The 18,310-nt window shown below is 43.2% G+C and overlaps 1 protein-coding gene across 5 annotated transcripts in view; it reads right to left on the reverse strand.

The window, feature by feature from the left end:
- LOC119650660 (autophagy-related protein 16) overlaps positions 1-18,310 on the reverse strand; it is a 440,786-nt gene that overhangs the window by 11,014 nt on the left and 411,462 nt on the right. For 4 of the 5 annotated variants that reach the window (XR_005249349.1, XM_038053599.1, XM_038053596.1 and 1 more), the window contains exons 8-10: positions 10,915-11,300; positions 10,704-10,847; positions 10,225-10,357 (exon numbers count right to left, since the gene is read on the reverse strand). Coding sequence is in view for 4 of the 5 variants with exons in the window: in XM_038053599.1 (XP_037909527.1) it covers positions 10,264-10,357; positions 10,704-10,847; positions 10,915-11,300 (624 nt within the window). In the remaining variant the exon portion in view is untranslated. The remainder of the gene's footprint in view (positions 1-10,224; positions 10,358-10,703; positions 10,848-10,914; positions 11,301-18,310) is intronic. The other variant, XM_038053598.1, reaches the window with a different exon arrangement.

The raw sequence follows: 18,310 nt of genomic DNA on the forward strand, positions 1-18,310 counted from the left end.
AAACCCTTCGTCATACTAAAAGCAAGGCAGAAACGTCGTGTGCTTAGCATGTCGGTGGTGATGCCTTCATCGAAAGAGACGATCTCATCCCAGTAAAAGCAATAAATAGCACTCTGTTCCACTTCGAACGGATTATGAATTAGCAGATATACGTCAAAGTAATGGCGGGAAGCAACGCCCGAAAACGCCCCTTCCCCTCCTTCCTAGACTAACCCGATCTTATGCACTATACCATGCATGATTTCAACGTCCTTTTCACGCGGTCATCTTTGTCTTCCGCCGATGCATTACGCTCCCGCAACTCATCTCCAACATGCACTTTCTAACCAAACTAGACCCAATTTCCGACAGTTTGCTGTGCAATTCCGGCAGTTCATGATGATGTTCAACACGATGGTCAAGTTTATGGGATTTAATTAGATTTTAGGATTATTAAATTGAACATTAACTCTATAGTCCGTCGAATTATTCCTAAATAAACGCAAACCACAAATAGTGTTTGGGATATGAGGGATCGTAAGTCCACATCCACTTCATGTTGGACCAGATCACATGAAGAGCAAGTTACTCCCACGTTTTTTGGTCCACGGACCCCATGTTTGGGGCATAGTACCCAAGTATATAAAAAAAAAGACTGACGGTTTCTTCCAGGGCAGAGGCGTCCATTTTTATATACTTGGGTGCTATGCCCTAAACGAGGCGGCTGTGGGCAAAAAAACATGGAAGCAAGTTACTCTCCATTTGGTCCGGTCCAACATCAAGTGGATGTGGACTTAATATCCCTAATATTCCAAACAAAAATCTACCTTTAGCCTAACTTTGGTTCAAAGTATTGGCGGTTTAAACTTAGATATAATTCCCACCACTGTCGTGTTTTTACGATTATATAAAGGAGCGTTTTCCACTTTCGGTCACGCAGCTCCCAGATCATAGGTGAGACAGCGTCTGATGAGTTGTCTCTGCCCTGGACGAAACCGTAAGTCTTTTGTTTTCACAAATAGTGCTCCTGTGTGAAATCAGCTAGCACTACCAATGCAAACTCAAATTTTAACCTTTCCCGCACACCATCTTAACAAAACCATCTCATACTTTGTCGGAGACACCCCAATACTGGTCTTCAAAAAATTACCTAAAGGTTGTCATCGCATCCAAAGAAACCAACTCCGGCTTCATATACACCGTTTCCTTCTATTCTATTCTAAAGGAACGAACTAACCTGTGTCAAGACCCTCCCTCAACTTTCATAATCTCTCCCAGACGATATCCTGCATGGCATCCACTGTAAGCAAATTCTGCGGTGACGATTATTTAGAAATAGGAACAGATATTTTCCGCAGTACTCCCATCAAAAAAACAAGATTCATGATCTCGACATCTCAACCCGTGAAAGGTTGTTGATTCTGTATCCTAGCCACCTTCATACCTGCCTTGCCAATATTCATCTGACGGGCCGTGACTTCCTAAAACTCCTAGCCTCAGTGACATCCTTCCACAAAACATAGCCCCACCTAAAAAAAAAAATTCTTACTGACCATTTCATGAAAGCCCACCACTCCACTCTCCACGTACTTGACAACAATTTTGAAGAGGAAGATAATGCATCAATTAAATCCCTTCAATCCTCACGGTCATACTCTCAATCAGCCGGACTCGGTTGTTCCAATATCCTCCCCCGCAACAAGACCTACGCGTTAAAATACACCAAATAACTTCGTCAAGTCCCGAACTGTCGCAAACATGGAACAAGAACAAATAGTCGACCTGGTTTGGCAACAACCCTTCCGTGCTCCATTCTTTTTTGTCGATTTTATCATATTAAACCATTGCTTGCTGTACGTCCATTTCCCTTCGAGCAGATAATGTACTCAGATTGCACCGGTCCCGAAAGAAAACGCAAACTTTTTTCTCCCGGATAGCTACCAGACTATATCTATCCTTTTGACCTCCGCGAAAATTTTCAAGCGAACCATCCAGCGAACGACAGATGAACCCTGCTTCCAGTTCGTCAATTCCCCCCCCCCCCCCCCAGCCCCCTCTTAGTCCTGGAAAGTTCATATCCAACCAGATCCTTCACAACATCTTCAAAACACAATATATCGATGCTTTCATGGCTGAATACACGGTGAAATTCCTTGAAAAGTACAGAAGATTCTCCTTTTGGCCAACTCACGTAGTTCAGTAACACAGTAAATTGCTTTTCTAAGGTTGAGATGTCAAAATCAGTTTAAATAGAGGCGATGACAATTTCCTCGTTTGAAACTCGCTGCGAAGAGCGCCGGCTTCTCCAAATTCTGGAGCTGATTTTGCTTTCAATGGAGGGAGGGGGCAATTGCGAATCCAATGTGAGGCACATTTGAAGTATGATCAAGGATTCTGCATTGACATTTGGTCCTTATTTTCAAGATTTGAGAACACCTTGATGATGGATGAAGCTGAACTATTAATATATGTGACATCCCGATCTTTAACCGCATCCGAGAGGTAAAAAGTTCCTCGACACACAAGGTCACCTACTGCCTTACAATTTATTGAAGTTAATAGCCTTTCTTCATCCCAGTTAGCCCCCGTTTTAGAAAACGCGTCCTTCAATGTAGTCTGCGATTCAATTCAAACCGCATAAGCAAAGACGGCGTCCGACAAAGTAGTGAGATGAACCCGAACATCGGAAGCCAAGCCACTGGTATCACTTAATCGCCACCTGGATTAAAAAGTGTGCAACTTTTACGTTATCTTCGTAGCGTTGGAGATAAGAAAACTTCTGATGAAATTGGAGCTTGGAGATAAAAAATGTTTGCAACTTCGAGGGGCAATACGACTAGAAAAAGACAGTGTCCTTAAATCATTTTAGATGCAACGTCTTCCGATCAATATTCTGGCCATATTCGGCATTTCAGAGGCAAGCATATTTTCAACGCCATAGCATGTATCTGACGAAATAATGGAGATTCGGAGCTGTTTCAATCAATAACCTTCACATAGGACATGTGAGCGTCGGAATGGCAGCGGCACACCACCACGGAAGTATCGTAAAAACAAGGGTTCTATTCTACTGCTACTGAAATTTACACAAAAATGCATGGAAATGCTAAAAAACGTCTTCGTGGACAGCCTACCCTAAAGCTCCGGAAAACTAGTGCGGACGATATCGGATTCGACTAAAAGTCCTGGACGATTTTCCAGTCTGAAGCATTCAGTTAACATAGGTGTGTATGTTTCTGTCATTTCACGTTGATGCAACACACAAAAAACCTCAGCCTACGGTAGGCAAAGTTTTTGCCGTTAATAGTTTCATCATCACTACTTTCGGTTTACAAGCGGTCACTGCCAATTTTGATTTTCGCTGAGAATTCATCCTGAATTTTTTGGTTGCCAATGTTTTCTTCTTATCATTAATACCGACTCCATTAAACATTTTGTTTTAATCATCGACACCAATATATGGTTACTATTGACCCCTTAGTGGAGCATAGGGTATCAACCATACTTACGAACCATACGCCACGGTTTGCTCAACGCGTTTTACTTCTTCGCAGGACTTCCCGAGTCGCTGGCATGCTTCTTTCATATGTTCATGTGATGACCCACTGGTTGGGCATCTACTATCATACATGGTCTTGCCAGCAACGGAGTTATCACCCGACATCGACATAAACAATCAGCCTATGATCGATCCTCGAATCAAGTTGTCCTCATGGGAAAAATCCCATATATCCCATGTGCATATATCAGATGACTCACAATATCAAAATATGCTTAATTAGTTTCCGAGTGCAACCAATCCATCCGTACATGGAGTTTGGCATCACATAGCTCTGAAATGACCACCATTTGTGTAGAAACCTCATAGACTCAAATAAGACAGAGGATAAAATTGGCTAAACAAGCGTTATATGATCAAGATGGTCCTTATAGTGAATATCGACGAATTAACGCCAAAACGCCGGTACTCTATAACCCCATCTTCAGGACGTTGTCACAGACTTAGCTAATAAGAGTCAGAGCGTTCCATCAGTACCTAACATCTCAAACAACAGTAAGTGTATGGTAAAGCATGGTTTTGACGACTGACAGAAAAAGTGCCGCGAGGCTCCATTTTTTAGACTATACTAACGACTTTTTGAAAGCACCCGAATCAGCGTAGCCATACAAAGAGCATCTTCGTCTAGTGTTCAAAAAACGCAAGCAGATCAGACGACTTCTGGAAGGCCGACAAATTGGAGGTGAGAAACCTTCTCAATTTCTTCGCCAATTGAGACTCCTCGCCAGTTCACTTATACCGGACGATCTACCTCTGGTTTCGAGCGCTGCCTAAGCGTACACAAGAGATCCTACAAGCATAAAAACAAACAAACTTGTACAAATTGAGAGCCTTAGCGCATAAAATAGGGGAAGTCGACTTTTCATGTTTCACATTCTGCGCAGTACAACCCACGCCAGACATGTCAATTCGGGAAGCGAGAATAGCAAAACTCCGCCAGGAAATCGCCCAACTACAACTCCGAGGACGATCGAAAATGCCACAGCGAAATAACACGAGGGCTATGTACTATGATTACCATTTGCCGCAGAAACACACAGATGTTACGCTGCGTGTAGGTTGATCTCCAACCAGCGAAGTTCATGGCGGAAACCGCTGTTGGCACACCATTCCACCTTTTCATCAACGATAAGCCAACAAACGAGACATACTGCATCGATACGGAGGCAGCTGTCTGAGTCTCGCCTCTACCTAAAAATCCCAAGAGGGCACCAGAATCTTACAGTCTCTACGCAGGCAAGAAGACCACTATCGAGACGTTCGCCAGAACCAACAAAATTCTGGACTTCAATCTAAGCCAAACCGCTGTCTACAAGGAGTGAATGCGCTTAGGGACAACTTATATTGACGAAAGGAGCAAGCTCTCCCCGAAAAACTAATACACGCAAAAAAAAACTTTACTTGAGACGAAAATGGAGGCTGTAATTGATTTCTCCCTCACTAGATCGTAGAACTTATAAGTCCAACTTGATTTTCAATTGACGTTTACAGAAGGCTAGTTAATGTATTGTCAAAAAGGATTAAAGCAGCTTTATAGATCTCTGAATTTGACGAGTTGTTCACGACAAAATCAGTATCGGAGAGTCAATCGGAGGAAAGTTCTTCGAAACCCATTCTTCTATTGCAAAGTCTATCGTTTATTACCTTATCGTCTCCCAAGTTGAATCTCAGCTAAACAACACTTCACGCGCTTTCCGCCACAGATGTTAGTATCCATCAAGGACACATGGAACCCAATCAACCCACGACTGGTTTACATTAGGAGAGTTTGTTCAAGAAACATTCATCCAACTAAACTGCTTTAGGGGAGTATTGTTACCTACCCTAGATTAAACCGTGATTCGTCCTTTTTTATAAGCTTAGGTGCCAAGCCATGGACCACAAAAGTGGAAGAAAATTTCTCCCGAATTGTTTCAGTTCATCATTGAGTTAATGCGAACTCAGGACTACCTCAATCCCTAAACCAAAATTCACCTCAGTGTCAGGTCTGAACAAGGGCACACTTGGTTATTCGGATTCATATCGTGTTCGCGATCATATATAAAGGAGCGATTACCGCCTGTAGCCACTTTCGACCACGCTGCCTCCAGCATAAAGGACAACAATTCCTCGGTTTAAATGATGCGATTGTACACTGCTTCAAATTTGAGCTGCAGGGTGCATTCCAGCTTTGACCCAGCTCGCCGGTGACACTGTCTCATGGTTTTCGCTTGATGGTATCCTCAACCAGAAAAGCCTATAGTCAAGGGCTTCTTAGCTAGCATATTAGGACAAGATTAGTTTTTGAAATGCATGTAACCTCCTTGCTAACAATATCGGGGGCTCCAGAATGCTCGCTTTCGTCAATTTGAACTTAACGTCCACCGTTACAGGCTGGATACTCTGAAGTTAAGTGAGGTTAAATGAGATGAAATAATGAGACTCAAGAGACTGTGCTATTATACTCTGGAAAACGTACCTCCTGACTGCGAGATTCTGGTCCCGAATGAAGAACATTTTAATGGTACAGTGTTAAGCACCAACGAACAATAGGGCGTCTCTAAGGAGCTAACAGAAAGGTCGCCTTGGGGCGCACTAGCAAAGGAGAAACAATAGTTATGGACCTCCGAATTTCCCATACTTTAGTGAGCCTGCTGAAAGTATACTTTTTCAAGGGAAAAGTAAAGGAATATGAATGTGGAAATATTGTAAGGATTTTTATTGAGATTTGCATTTGTAGGCAACTCTATTTGGAAAATTTGCCGCTCAACTAGTCGCGTCTGGGTCTCAAAAATTGTGATATTTATCGCGTCTAAGGTACAAAATTATGAAGTTGCCAAGATAAAGACTATGTGATTACAAAATCCACATCTGGTGTTTCATAAATCGAATACCTCGGTCATAAGTTATTACCAGAAAGGATCTTGCCATCCGATTCTCGTTATGAAGGTATACATAGTTATAGGAGACCATGCAGTCCTAAGAAACTTTGTCATTTCGTCAGAATGGGAAATCACTATCGGAGGTTTACTTGGAAAGCTGTAGCATTGCAGCAACATCAGCAAATGAGAAGAAAGGAGATAGGATACCAATTGCTTGGACTCGTCCCCTCAACAAAGCCTTTGAAGCCTACAAAAAATGTCAGATCACACGATAGCTTTGACGGCATACGTCAAATGTAGCAGGATGCCCTATTTTAGAAGAAAATCATATGCTACCAGCATCCTCCTAAGAGAAGTTATAGCCCACAGAATAGCAATTCAGCGTTTATAACCGGGCGGTTAGCTGCTTGTTGCGATGTTCGTCATATCGAACTCGATATTCAAGCTTCTATATCGTAATTTTTAACTGACATTGTCTTTGGATGTGGTAGATTCGCTGTCGCTGATTCCTTACCATCAATCTAAACCATCCCGTTCCCGACTTGCATTAATATGCCCCTTTGCTTTCACATCGCTGACAAAACCAGTGTTTGACATTTTTCACAGAGGATCATTTAGGCCGTGAGCGAGAATTTTCTGGGCATCGTTATCGATAATGAACTTTTTTTGATAAATGCTCACGCCCAAAATTATCTCAAATTTGCATCTCAACGCTTTCTAGGCCCAGAGTTGAACTAATGATGATGCAGCCTGTCGATACGTTGATAGTGCATTCAGTTCAGCTGATGGGCGCATGTATTGTGGACTATTCCGGCGTAACCGCCAGGCCGTACGTGGAGGCTTTATACCGAGTCATATGGTGGCCCGAAGCCATTCCTCTGATAAACCATTTTGTATGTAGCACTGTTCTGTGCTACTTAGATTTGGAGCTCCTGATGTAGAAACGCACCGGGACAACACCGTTTCACTCTACCTAGGTTAAACGCCAGTCAGCCAACTAAACAGCAGGTCACATCGCAACTATGCAGACATTCACTAACAACACTTGAAAGCAGATCAACCCATTGCTGGCTTTCCCGAAGAGGGTGTATTCACGGAAGGTTCAACCAGCTGGTCTGGTCCATCAGCAAGCGGATGTGGACTCAAGACTCCCTTAATCGCTAAACAAAATTCACTTCTGACATGTTTTGGTCTGATCACAGACTGTTTTTACTTGAATAAAATTCGGATCTAGATCGTATTTGCGAGTATATATAAAGGAATAGCCAGTGGCCACTTTTGACCACGCTGCTCTCAGAGCAGAAGTGCTAGATGAAACCGTCACACATTCTTCTCAGACGCACCACTCTTCAGCTATTATTATGAACTGTAAGATACACCCATACAGCCATTAACACTCACAAATAAAGTCCGTGGATTATTCATTGTAAAGGACCACAGTTTTCCAGTTCAGTTTATATGCGTCTGTGCAATACTTCGAATTTGATTTGCTTAATCGATTCAACCAGGATGAGAGAACCGCATTGGTCTTCTTTTTATTCAGAAAATTAAAATTTATTCATTCCAGCTTTGGCTCGGTTCACCGATTCCAGCCACTCGTTGTTATCTGCAAACGCTTGATTGTCCACTAGTACGGAAATCTTGGAAATCCGACACCTCTCTCAGAGAGTTGGAGAAGGGGATGATCGTTAAGACTCCAAAAAATGGCACCCATTTTGAGTGTGATAATTGGACGGGTATCTGCGTGCTCCCTGCCGTCGCAAAAATAATACTGGAACGCATCAAAGAGCATCTCGAAAACTCGATCGACAGAGAGCAGACTGGTTTCCGCTCGGGATCTTCTTACATCGACCACATCAATACCCTATGGATTATTTTGGAACAGTGTGCGAAATTTAGATCTTCGCTGCATCTGCTCTTCGTCGATTTTAAGAAAGGTTTCGATATCGTGAACAGGGAGTATATCTGAAGTGCTCTACATAGGGGCATTCCGGAGAAACTAACAGCTATTATCAGAGCGACATATGGTGGGACAGAATGTCAGATCCCGCAGGGAGGTAAAATCTCGGAGGATTTTAAGGTCCAAAGCGAAGTCCGCCAGAGTTGCATCCTGTCCCTCAGATTATTTCTTCTTGTTATCGATGACATTCTTCATGCTGCCCTATCCGGAGGACGTAGAGGAATTCAATGGATAGTGGCATCTTTCCACAAACACCTCGCCTACGCTGATAACTCCTGTTTGGTCTCCCACCGGGTCATAGACCTTGGCCAAATGGCTCTGGATTTGGAAAGAGAGGCAAGTAGAGTTGGCCTGAAGATAAACACCAACAAAACCAAGATTGTCAGTCTGACGGGTCACCGCACTCCCTCTATCTGCATTAATGAGCAGAGCATCGAAAACGTCGATCAATTTGTATGTCTAGGAAGCGTGGTTTCTGTCGACGGCCGCACCAAACTAGATGTTGCCCGACGCATTAATAGCACTAGATCCGCTTTCATTGCCTTGTCTAAAATCTGGAAATGCAGTTATCTCAATACTAACATTAAGTTGAGACTGTTTTGTGCTAGTGATCTTTCTGTATGGCTATATGGGAGTAGCACATAGAAAGTGAACTCCACTGTTACTCAAAAGCTCCAGGCTTTTGTCAATACATGTCCGCGTCGTATCATCGGAGTACACTGGCCTCATACTATCTCAAACGAACAACTTTCTCGTCGCACAGGATTGGCACTCGAATGCGATGTGATAGGAAGACGGAAGTAGCAGTAGATAGGCCACACATTAAGGAGGGGTGACAATTGCATTGCGGGCTATGCCACGCAGTGGAATCCATTCTCCCAAGATGGTCGACGAGTGGGTGCCCTATGGGCACTTATCGCAGAACAGTAGAGGAGGAGTGCGAGCGTCTCAGGAAGTCGCGGGGAGAGCTGAAGCGCATTTCAGGTAACCGCGAGCGATGACGCGTAAGTGTGGCTGACGCGCTATGCCCCACCAAAGGGTGAAAGGCAACCATATAAGGGATTTTGAATTTTTCCTTGCAATATAAATGTTATTCTTGTCTCGTGTAAAGGCGGAACTACCAGTGACGCCCCTTAGCGGTCATATCAGAACACAGTCCGTTTTTGACAATGGTATCGAGGGGTCCAGGATGCTCGCTTTATCCAATTTAAACGTCACGTCTACCATTATAGGCTGGACACTCTGAGGTTAAGTGAGGTCAGATGATAAGACTCGAGAAGGAACCGCTTTCCATGTGACATGTACCCCACAAAACCTGAAAATAAGCGTCAATCCGATGTTGGATTGACCAGCAACCGCAAGGCGTGCCTTCATCACTTGGGAGCCAACTTTGGACAGTATACTGGCTGCGAGACTTCCGATCCAAAGAAGAAGGAGGCTTCCTATGAGAAATTGATGAGTGATCTGAATGCCAAGGTCTGACAACACCTTACTCAGATGCGGTATAGGAAGACACAGTTTTCCTGACTGTGACGATATTGGAGGGAGATATGTGGATTTCTACAGCTTCTTCCGCTTCGTCATCAATGGCAAAGTCAGTTCTGCCTCAATAAGCAGTAGCGATAGATATACTTACTTAGTTCCAATGAACCCCCCGGAAAGTACGCTTTTACCACATAAAGATAAAGGAAGAAATATGTGGAGATTTTACAATGGTTTAGATAGATATTTACATTTTAGGCAAGTTTGTTTGGCAGATTCAGCATTGAGTCAGTTGTCCGTGTCTCAGAAATCGAAGTTCCCAAGATAAAATCTATGCGATTACACCGAGTATCAATGGAAAATAACGAATAAATTACACTTACCTACTTAGAATAAAATTTCCATCTTTCCTAATTGTACTGCTACGCATCCACCCATATTACACATTTTTTAGCTCTGTCCACTGATGCCAGTGCTGAACTGAATGGATGCCAACTAACCGCCGTAATTGCAGCACTGCGAAAGAAAGAACCACGCGGCCTTCAGATTATATGAAAATTAGAATTAGAGTGATCAGAAAAGCAAAGCTACAGATAAAAGATAAAATGTTAGCGAAAATAATGATATAAACATAAAATAGAAATATGAATGGAAGCTAGTTAGCTACGAGGAAGTAGAAAACAGAAGAACGCTTCTGCTGTGCGTAGAACAATGGTGAATGTCGCAGATGATACCACTAGGAATGTGGATTTCATGCCAGCGGATGAGATAGTAGAGCGTACAATGACTACATAGCGCTTTGAAGATATTTGCTTTTCGGTAGTCTAACAGAACTAAAGTGGAAATCCATGTCATCACTTACGAGTGCTCTTTCAGGACCGTCTCCAATTGACCGCCGATATTCCAAATGAATATCGAACCATCTGCTGAACCCGCAGCTACTCTGCTTGCGTCCATATTAAAAGCTACGCGTGCCCAATCACAGCCTACTTTGAAGTTATCATTTCTGCAAAAGAAGGTCCAGCAATTTTTTAAAAAGAGATCTATCTAGAAGAACATCTTTTAACACTTACGAAAATGTTCCTATTATTTGATTCATACGAAGATCTAATAGTTTAATAGTATCATCTCTAACGCAACTAAGAAGGTACTTGCAGTCTTTTGACAAATCTAGTGATGTGATTTTCCCTTGTAGGACTATGTCATTTGACGAACAATCTGTTCTTGTGTCCCAGAATCGTATCTTTTTGTCAAAATGTCCACTGATTATTGTCGATCCGGAACTATCTGTTGTCACTAAATCATTGCAACTTGACCCGGCGAATTTGGTTTCGGTACACGCTTTACTCCGCAGATCCCAGATTTTCAGTGTTCGATCGTGACTGCCTGTGACTACTTTTGATGGTTCACCGAGGAATTTGGCTGCCATTACTTTACCACTGTGACCGGTCAAAGTGTGCTGAAAAGTAAAAAAATGAAAGTATATATTAGTGAAATTAATACTTCATAATATAAGATTTTATGTTAAACAATACAAGCGTTTTGGGAACTTAGGGAACTGAACTTTCAACAGCAAAAAATCTATAAAGATAGAAAATTGTGTGATCCAAACAACTCCAGTCCCTTTCCTCTCTTTCTATGTATGAACTGACAGAGCTTTGGGGGCGTTATAGCTACCGAACTTGATGTTGCTCGACGGAATACCGCCAGATCTGACCTCCTTCCGCTTTGTTAAAAATCTGGAGATGGAATTATCTTAAAACCAACACCAAGGTGGGACTGCTCGGGGCTAAGGATTTTTCTATTCTGCTAGCAACACACGAAAAATGATTGCCCCTTTTACTCGAAAGCTACCTGTCGCCGTGGTACTCTGGCTCGTCAACATTTGGAATGAAAAATTCCGTCGTCGTACCGGTCAGATACCTCTGGACGTGTTGATGAAAAGATGTAAATGGCAGTGGATAGGTCACACATCAAGCTTGAAAACTTAGATTCAACTTCTATATCGCAAATAGTAAATAGTAAACGGAACTCCTCCTACAGATGAAGGATATATATCATATATTAAGATACGTGGGAATGGAGGCTAATGAGAGAAAGTTTAATAATCTATAGTTCCTACCGTTAAAATGAAAAGGGACATACATTGTGCGGAGCGCAGCTGTATTGCCAAAAAAGATGCTGGAAGCTATTGAGCTTAAGATCAAAAGGATCCATTGTCAGAGCCAAAAGAAAGTATCATACGCTCCCTGCTTTAGATGGTTGGAGTATGGTCGCATAGCCACACCTTGCACTAATTAGCGCGACAGGTCCAATCGATGCAGTCAACGTAACGATAAAGGGCACCTGGGGAGAAATTGTTAGAAAAACCCTGAATCCATTGTGTATAAAGATGTATGTTAGGCTCAGGTGACAAGACTCACGCCAAAGGAATCAGTAAATATCCCTTGAATAAGGCAGAAAACACATTGGAATGGCGCAAAGGAGCTACGAGCACAGTGTCGAAAATAACGCCGAAAAATAGCCGCAAAACCTGGATTCATATTTGCAAAAGTTGAACCGATTAGATTGAGTTCATGTTTATAGTTGATATGTGCCATGCTAGCTGGATAGACGAAGAATATGAGCAATTGTTACATGAATTGATGTTCGACACAAGCGTGTGATCTACATTATCAGCATAGTAGTTTTCAACGCACCGCCTACTGAAGGCAGACGCAAGATTTCAACAGGTAACTATTATTACAAAGAAGCCTTTTCGTCGCTGCATATCGTGATTGTCAACATCAATTCCGATACTTCTGTACACAGGTACGAAAGGTATACTTCCATAAAGGACGGGAAAGATCATGAATCGGTATTCATCATCATCAACGGCGCAACAACCGGTATCCGGTCTAGGCCTGCCTTAATAAAGAACTCTAGACATCCCGGTTTTGGGCCGAGGTCCACCAATTCGATATCCCTAAAAGTTGTCTGGCATGCTGACTACGCCATCGCTCCATCTCAGGCAGGGTCTGCTTCGTCTTCTTTTTCTACCTTAGATATTGCCCTTACAGACTTTCCGGGCTGGATCATCCTCATCCATACGGATTAAGTGATCCGCCCACCGTAACCTATTGAGTCGGATTTTATCCACAACCAGACGGCCATGGTATCGCTCATAGATTTCGTCGTTATGTAGGCTACGGATAGACTATGATGGACTAAAATGGGATAGATGGCCAAAAAAAGCGATTTCGACACCCATCAGATCTGATCAAGAGGTACTCCCGCAGCAGCAAATAGATGCATTCAGGAGAGGCTCATCAATTTTATGATCTCCTCCAATACCAAAGCCGGCAAAAGAGAAAGTTCAAGGGAGCTCAGCAATTGAAAAAGGGGAAGGAGTTAGTAAAAGGACTAATCTGGCCAAGACTCACCGAGAACAGAGCCCCGACCCAGAAGAACTATCTTTTATGCAGCTGGGAACTTAAATAGTTGTGCTGTCCGAATTGAGCAAGGACAAGCACAACGTGCACCAAGTCATTAAGAACATGGTGAGAGCCATTAGGGTACTTTACAATAGGTCACAGGAACAAGAAAGAAAGCCTAAGGAAAAGCCGATCATCCCAGCTCCAACAGTGTTACAGGCAACCCAAGTGACACTAAACCACAAAGTCATCGACTTTCGATCAAGAAAGAGAATGCGAGGCAAAGAGGGGGAAGCTTTGGAGAATCAACAGGCACCAAATAGGAAACAAGTCGGGAAACCGGAAGCTGGACGCTTCAGGTACGAAAGGTTTTGTGTATTTCTTAGTACGTAGCACGTAATATATCCATATATTATGTGAGAGTATCCACTTTCGGGTGATATTGACATTCATAGTCTTCAATTTTCGAAGAAGCAACAAATTTGAGGTATTATAACTTTGTTAGTAATAGTGCGATTTCCACCAAACTTGGTAAGATCATGCTCTATATTCTAACCTATATCACTGCAAAACTTCATGGTACTAGGATGAACTTAAGGGGGGTTTCTAACCAATTACAAAAAATTGTAGTAATAGACTATTATTAACTTTATTTAAACAGATATCGGCAAGGTATTTCGGAGCCCAGGCACCATATAGTGGCAGCCTCCTGATTTTTTTCAGATTTTTCGGTTTGGTAGTTTCTGAGAATGGCCCCCTTAAAGAAATGATCACTTTCAACCCCCCGCACTCCCCACGTTTCCAAGAAATGTCAAAACTAAGACCGGCTTCGAAAAGTACTAATCGAGACCTTTAATTTGATACCCCACATGACTATATTTGATGAAAAAAGATTTTACACCCCGCTTTTGCATGTATGGGGACCCCCCCTTAAGTTCAACGTAAAAGGATGTAACTCACTGTATGTGTGAGCGTTCACAGTTCCCACCTTTCTAGAAAATTTGGTGTCAATCGCTATAACCGTCTCCGAGAAAAATGCGTGTGACGGGCAGACAGACAGACAGACAGACGGACAGACAGACAGACAGACAGACAGACAGACAGACGGTAAACCGATTTTAATAAGGTTTTGTGTTTACACAAAACCTTAAAAAGGAACAAGAAACCAAGGGTGCGAATTCGCCCGGAGGCAATTGCAATCTCCAGCAGAGAACATCTAACGTATGCGGAGATACTGAAAAAGGTGAAATCTGACCCCGACGTAAAAGATCTAGGCGGAAATGTGAGCCAAATCCGAAGGACCCAGGAGGACACTTCGCGAAGGCATGCACTAGCGGCATCGACCGGTCCGACGTCGAAGCTATGTGAAGAAAAGACATATTGCCAAGGAGTGCAATGGAGACCCCAAATGTGTTTTGTGTGAAGGAAAGGATGGACGAGATAACCGGCACATTGCCAGAAGTGGTAAATATCCGGAATTTAGGAACGTGTTAACTGCAGTGAAAAAATGAGGTTAATACAAATAAACCCCAATCATTGCAGGGTCGCACAAGATTTGCTTACGCAGATCACTTACGAATCCACGATGGAGATAATTATCATTAGTGAACCGTACAGAAATCTTGACGGTGGCGTGTGGGTCACAGAGCGTCTATATGGGCGTGCGGTCGTCCAGCCATACAATATAGCATGGGTCAGGCAGTTAGGAGCTTTGTATGAGCACAAATAAGCGGCATATTCGTATGCAGCCGCTACGCCCCACCGAACCTTACACTGCTTGAGTCTGAAGACCTGTTAGACTATCTGGTGATGTAAACACTTTCCGGAAAGGGGGATCTGATTCAATTGTATATCTGACTTTTGTTGGCCCTGCGCTAGCACAGGATATGTCCTGGCAAGTGAGTGAGGACTTCACGTACAGTGACCACCAGGCGATCACCTTTGAACTAAGGACGGAGCCACAAGGCAGGAGAAACGCAGCCCGGAAGCCGATATCTAAAAGAACACCAGGATGGTCTGCAAAAGCGATGTATGAGTAAACATTCAAGACCTGCCTAGCAAAGCAGGCACCTCCACGGATAGAGCTCTCCATGTTATGATACATAAAGAATCTCTAAAGCATGTGAAGCGTCGATCTCTAGGAGATGCTCATTCCCCATTAGAAGACCCAATTATTGGTGGAATAGCGAACTTGCCGGCCTTCAATCAATTTGTCACAAAGTTAGACAATCGGCTCGAAGGGCAATAGATAGGATCGGTCAAACGCAGAAAGAGCATGCCTACAGAGAAGCCCGCAAAGGTCTCAGGCTCGCCATCCAGAGCAGTAAAAGGGAATGTTTGAAGGAGCTCTGTTTGGAAGCGGACATAAATCCGTGGGGTGGTGTCTATAAAATAATGACACGACGATTCCGATCATCGCCGCAGATCACGTGCCCCACGCCCTTGTTGAAAATAATGCAGGAGTTATTTCCACAGCAAGAGGGCGTACTGGCACCTTCCAGCGCTCCCTGAATATGATGCCGATTCCACCAGTCATCAGGGACGAGCTGCTGGAGATCTGCAGTTGAATAGGCGACAGCAAAGTACCGGGTCTTGACGGCATACCGAATAAGGCTTGCTGTCAAAAGTAGATCAGAAATGTTCATGGAGCTGTTCGAAACGTGCATGTCCGAGGGTATCTTTCCTGCACCATGGAAGCGGCAGAAGCTGGTTCTGCTGGCCTAAGGCTGGCAAACCGCTAGGGGAACCGTCCTCCTATAGACCCATATGTCTTCTAGACACTATTAGGAACATGTTGGAGTGGGTTATTTATAATAGATTACTCCCAGTCGTCGAGAGGCAAGGGTGCCTTTCAGATAGGCAATATGGGTTCTGTAAAGCCAGATCAACCATCAGATGCCATCAAAATGGTTACTAGGTTGGCCGAAAATGCAATTCACAGAAGGGGTTGTACCAGCAAATATTGTATGGTGGTGACCCTGGATGTAAGGAATTCATGCAACTTTGCCAATTGGAACCTTATACGAAAGTGTCTGGCGTCGATTGGTGTTCCCACCTACTTCGGTGCTATTATCGATAGGTACTTGCAAGATCGGACACTCTGGTATAATACTGATGATGGACCCAAGGAGTACATTGTCTCCGCGGGTCCCACAGGGCTTTGCAATGGGCCCACTACTGTGGAGCATCATGCATAATGATGTACTTAACCTTCCGGTTCTGGAGAATGTCACGGTGGTGGATTACGCCGATGATATAACACTGGTTGTGATCGCAAAGCATCTCGAGCATGCTGAGTTGTACTCAAGCGAAGCAATCGGTGTTGTTAAGGTTTGGTTAGAGAGTGCTGAACTGGCACTGGCGGAGGAAAAGACGGAAGCGGTCCTCATCACTAAGCGCCGCAAGAGAAATACGTCTGCATTAGAATCGGGAATCTTATCATCACTTCCAAGCCGGTCATCAAATACTCGGAGGTGATGATAGACGGAAAACTCAATTTTAAGCAGCACATAGAGCATACTTGCCAGAAAGCATCTACCGCGGGTATGGTTCTGGCAAGGATGATGCCGAACATAGGAGGACCGCGGCATACTTACAGGCTGCTCAGAGCTAGGATGATGAATTCTGTCAAGCTGCATGCAGTCCCAATTTGGGGAAAAGCGCTGCATGTTTTAGGCAATGCACAGAAAGTGAATACGGTTTACAAAAGAACAGCCTTAAGGGTGTGCTCTCCTTTAAGGACCATCTCAGATGATGAAACGTTTGTCATCTGGAGAATGATGCCGATTGACACCCTACCAACCGGAATGACGAACATTTATAACCCCTTATCCCAGGTGAAGAAAGCCGAAAAGGAGAGTTTCAGAAGCAGATGGCAACAGCGATGAAACCAGTCAAAAAAGGGTCGTTGGACTTACAGGTTGATCCCTTTCATCGGGCAGTGGCTGGAGAGAAAGCATGGGGAGATCAATTATAATCTCACCCAGTTTCTCATCGGTGAGGGGTGGTTTTAGTGGGTAAAAATCCCGAATCTGGTGTAGCAATTGCTCTTGGAGCACAACATAACCATATTTGCCATCAAATTGCAACTAGTGACTAAGCATAGCATAAGAAGTGAATCAATCGTGACTACATTCAGGGTAGTATCTCTTCCTGAATTGTAATATGTGTTACATCACTAATTACTACATTTTTGTGATTATTAATATCTTTATCATGACTCACGTATCTAGATACATCTAAATATTTATATTTCATGAAAACTTAGAAAAAAAATTCTCCTACTCCCTACAAGGCCAGATTAATGAGCAGTCAAGAAGATCTTATCTTCATCAAACTGCATCCACAAGCCCTCTTCCGAATTCCATCTGAAAACCGTGGGGATCATATCTGTTCTAATCTGCTAGAACGACGACATAATTCAATTCAGTTTAACTGTAAGTGCATTCTTATCCGCCTCCCACTCAATGCTTAGTTGTTTGTTCAAAATTTAGATGCGTAGACATACTATCAGATACTAAGTAGTCAATCAAAAAAACTGAACAAGGTGGAGACGTTTTTACCGCTACAAATTATCATATCCATGCGGATTCATTGTTGAACCTTCCTCTGGGCAGTTTACACTTTTATTTATGTGAGTTTCACGTAGTAACCGTCCGCGAAAAGAACCAAAAGCTGTCAATGTGAGAAACCAGAGCATTCCCAGAATAGACCATTTTCTCTGTGGTTTTCGCATGTGGAATTCACGAACCGTATCTTCTGGGATGGTCTATGTTTTAGCTGTAGGGGAGGCAGGCGGATGCTACACGGACTATCTTGAAGCTAGCCGTGAAGTTGAAGATCTAGCCTTATGTCTCTCAATGAATCTTCTGCTTCAGTACATCAAGTTCATGAATAAAAAACTTTTGATCCAGAAATTCAACGACTTCCCTTCATACCTTCAGGCCACCAGGTGTATTATCAGCGTCTCCATGTAGCCACCACACCACGTTTTCATCCGTGATCATTAATTAGTTCTAATTCTTGCACTTGGAACGCATTTAAAATTTTAATTCTG

The sequence above is a fragment of the Hermetia illucens genome, chromosome 3 (assembly GCF_905115235.1).
Source record: "Hermetia illucens chromosome 3, iHerIll2.2.curated.20191125, whole genome shotgun sequence".
Classification (NCBI taxonomy): Eukaryota; Metazoa; Arthropoda; class Insecta; order Diptera; family Stratiomyidae; genus Hermetia; species Hermetia illucens.